The sequence below is a fragment of the Neopelma chrysocephalum genome, unplaced genomic scaffold (genome assembly GCF_003984885.1).
Source record: "Neopelma chrysocephalum unplaced genomic scaffold, ASM398488v2 Primary Assembly neopelma1_22, whole genome shotgun sequence".
Lineage (NCBI taxonomy): Eukaryota > Metazoa > Chordata > Aves > Passeriformes > Pipridae > Neopelma > Neopelma chrysocephalum.
Genome location: NW_020897689.1, coordinates 28,959,317 through 28,963,078, shown reverse-complemented (window position 1 = coordinate 28,963,078; position 3,762 = coordinate 28,959,317). Strand labels below are relative to the sequence as shown.

General features: G+C 52.4%; 1 protein-coding gene across 1 annotated transcript in view; it reads right to left on the bottom strand.

Annotated features, from left to right (window-relative positions):
- VAPA (VAMP associated protein A) overlaps positions 1-272 on the bottom strand; it is a 34,090-nt gene extending 33,818 nt beyond the window's left edge. The window contains exon 1 of the mRNA XM_027676702.1: positions 114-272. Coding sequence (XP_027532503.1) covers positions 114-189 — 76 coding nt within the window. The 5' untranslated portion in view covers positions 190-272. The remainder of the gene's footprint in view (positions 1-113) is intronic.
- Between the last annotated feature and the right edge of the window lie 3,490 nt (positions 273-3,762).

Genomic DNA, 3,762 nt, shown 5'->3' with positions numbered 1-3,762 from the left:
CGCCCGGAGGCGGCCTGGCGCCCGGGCGGAGCGGGACACCCCACCGCCGCCACCGCCGCCGCCGCCGCCGCCGCCCCCTGCACCTCTGCCGCGCTGCGCTCCCCCCTCCTCACCTTTGAATTTGAGGTCGGTGGGCGGATCGAGCACCAGGATCTGCTCGTGCTTCGCCAGAGCCCCTGCGGCCGCCATCTCGATCGCTCGCTCCGGCTGGAGGAGGGGCGGCGGGGAGGGCGGAGGAGGAGGAGGAGGCGGTGGAGGAGGAGGGGCGGAGGGGGCCGGCGGTGCTGCCGCTCCCTCACGACGGGCGGGCGCTGTCTCGGCGCGGCTCTGCGGGCGCTACCGGCGGGGCGCGGGCCGAAAGCGGGCGCTGCCGCCTCTGCTGCGCGCCCCCGAGCGCGGTCCCGCGCCCTCCCCGCCCCGGCAGCACCGCCCCCTGCGCGGGCACGAGGACGGCGGCGCGGCCCCCTCTCCCTCTGCGCGCATGCGCGCGCGCGCGCCTCGGGGTCCACCTCGCACGCCGAGAGACATTCATGTTCACAGCCCTTCTGCGCTCGCTGAAGCGAGTCAGTCACGGAATCACAGTCACAGAATCAGTCAGGTGGCAAAAGAGCTCCGAGATTACCGAGTCCAACCTGTGACCGAACACCACCGCGTTAACTGAGTGCCTTCAGTCTTTCCTGAAACACCTCCAGAGACGGTGACTCCACCGCCTCCCTGGGCAGCGCATTCTAGTGTCAAATCACCCTTTCTGTGAAGAAATTCCTCCTGGCGTCCAACCTAAACCTGCCCTGGTGCAGGTTAAGGCCATGTCCTCTGATCCCGTCACTGTTTTTTTGGGAGAAGAGACTGACCCCCCCACCTCGCGACAACCTCCTTCCAAGTAGTTGTAGAGGGTGATAAGGTCCCTCCTGATCCTCCTCCAGGCTAAACACCCCAGCTCCCTCAGCTGCTCCTCATAGGACTTGTGCTCCAAATCCTTCACCAGCTTCGTTGCCCTTCTCTAGATGTGTCCAGCACCTCAGTGTACTTCCTGAATCGAGGACCCAGAACTGGACACAGGATTTGAGGTGCAGCCTCACTAGTGCCAAGTACAGCGGGACAATCACTGTCCTGGTCCTGCTGGCCACACTATTTCTAGTACAAGCCAGGATGCTGTCGGCCTTCTTGGCCACCTGGGCACACTGCTGGCTCATGTTCAGCTGGTTGTCGACCAGAACCCCCAGGTCTTTTTCTGATGAGCACCTTTTCAGCCACTCTGCCTCCAGCCCATAGCGCTGGATGGGGGTGGTGTGACAGAAGTGTAGGAGCCGGCACTTGGTCTTGTGGAACCTCCCACCACTGTGGTCATGGATCCAGCCTGTCCCCCACCGCGGCCTGGTCCCCACAACCACCGCTGGCTGGAGCGGGGAGAAGCGGCACCCCCGCTCCTCGCCTCCCCAAGAGCACACACACAGTTCGGGCGGGAGCGGGAAGGGCGCCACTGGCTGCGCGCTTTGGGCGGCCACGGCGCGTTGGACGAACTACAGCTCCCAGCGTGCCGCGCGGCGGGCGCGGGGCCTGCCGGGAGTTGTAGTCTGTCGGGGAGCCCCGGCGGGCACCCTCCCCTCGGGCCTCAGGGGGCTGTGGCTGGGCCGGCCCTGCCCTCGAAGCTGGCGGAGGGAGGACGAGCCTGGGTAGTGGGTCCCACGGTGGCCAAAAAAGCCAAAAACACTGCTCAAGTGGGAAAATTGTCATTATGTGAAGCCTTAGGAATATTAACAGTGAGTAAATGGGCCTGTTTAGTCTAGAGAAGAGAAGACTGAGAGGGGATCTCATTAAGACCTGTAAATATTTCAAAGGCAGGTACCAAGAGGCTGGTGCCAGACTCTTTTCAGTGGTCCCCAGTGACAGGACGAGGAGCAATAAACGGGCCATAAACTAAAACAAGAAGTTTCACCTCACCATGAGGAAGAACTCCTTTACATTGAAGGTGGCAGAGCATTGGAACAGGCTGCCCAGGGGAGTTGTGGAGTCTCTGTCTCTGGAGACATTCAAAACCACCTGGATACATTCCTGTGTAGTCTGCTCTAGGTGACCCTGCCTTGGCAGGGGAGTTAGATTAGATGGTCTCTGGAAGTCCCTTCCAACCTTAAGAATTCTGTGATTCTGAGAGAGACTGAGCTCTTGCAAAACCTGAAAGAGAAATAAGAGCCATTATTTATTAGTAGGCAGGAACATGGGGTGTTTGCCATCCTCCTCGCTTGCAGTTTTTGTCAGACACAGTGTTGTCACAGTGGGCCTTTTCATTAGTACCATACTTTCAAGCAGATGGTGCATCTTGGGGTATTTGAATACACTAGTAACAAACAAACAAGAAAAATACAGTTAGCCAGCCCAATCCATCCAAACCTTGATGATTCCTGGATCCTAAATCTACTTCTGAAGAATCTGGCTATAAGATATACAAGATTGTATTCAGGTGAGGTTGGAGTACAGGTGATGAAAGATTACACGTCTTTTTTCTCTCTTGCAAAATCTGGTCTAGGTGTGCTAAGAACATATATAGGGACATAATAACCCATTTGAAAAATATGTCCTAATAATAAATACATTGAAATGACATAAATGCTTTATGTTCAAAATCAGGTCATCATAGTAAGACTTGTGAATCATGTAATTTCTTTGGTGGATAATTCTAGTTCAGCTCCAGACATGAAGGAAGGGCTTGGGGGCCATTCAGCTGGAGAGACCCTCTGAGTAATTTAGGTTCAGGCTCTGCCTTGTCTCTGGTAGAGCCTCCGTCCAGGTCTGCCACCATCACACATACCTACTCAGGACTTTTCTCCATGCTGTTCTTGACAACAGCAAAGTGTCATCCATGTGACTTTTAATACCATCACTGACTGAAGAAGAAGTAAGTAAAAAATGCTCTAGGAAAGTACCTCAGAGCAGTCTTACTTGATTGGAATTGGCTTCAACAGGTGGAGTTACGTGGCATATGTGTGAAAATGTCACTAGAACTCTGCAACTACTCTGGCTGCAGTTTTCCTGCTACAAACTTATTTTATGATGTGCATAAAACAGCATCTTAAATTGCATCTTTTACTTACAGTGCAATATTTAAAGTTGTTATCTGGTGGTCTGCTGGGCTTTGTTAGAAAAACCAATGTTCCACACTGTTTATGCATTCTTACCCTTGGGATCTGGGAGATTAACTGGAAGATAGAGGTTTTTCTTCTTCTGTTAACATGGAAGAAGTATGCTAACTCTATTATCTCCATGCTTTCTCTGTTTCTGTTCATGAATCCACTAAAGATTAAGCCATAGTGTGCACTTCTCAGAAAGTGGTAATTTAGCTCCCAAATTACCTGGTGATTATGTACCAGAAGAACTGGGTCTCAGCTTGAAAAAAACCAAGACATGGGAAACTGCTGCAAAATACTAAATGCCACAGAAGTTTCTTTTCTTTTTCCTTTTAATGGGGTCAAAAATTAATGGTGCAGAGTAAAATTCAAAAGAAGCTTCCTCTATGCAGATTTAGAAGACAGGAATACCTCTGCTGTCTAATTCTTCTATACATCTCGTGTCTAAGAAAAACAGAGGAGAACCAGAAGTTCAGATCTCTCCTTAATATGACAACAGGTCTTACAGGTTTTCCCATGCATGGTTTTCAGTAGGAACACCTTGTTGGACATGGTCATGCAATAGATATAACTGACATCAGGGGGTGTGCACAGGTTGGGGGAAAACTGGGTTAATACTTATCACCACCATATGGAGAGG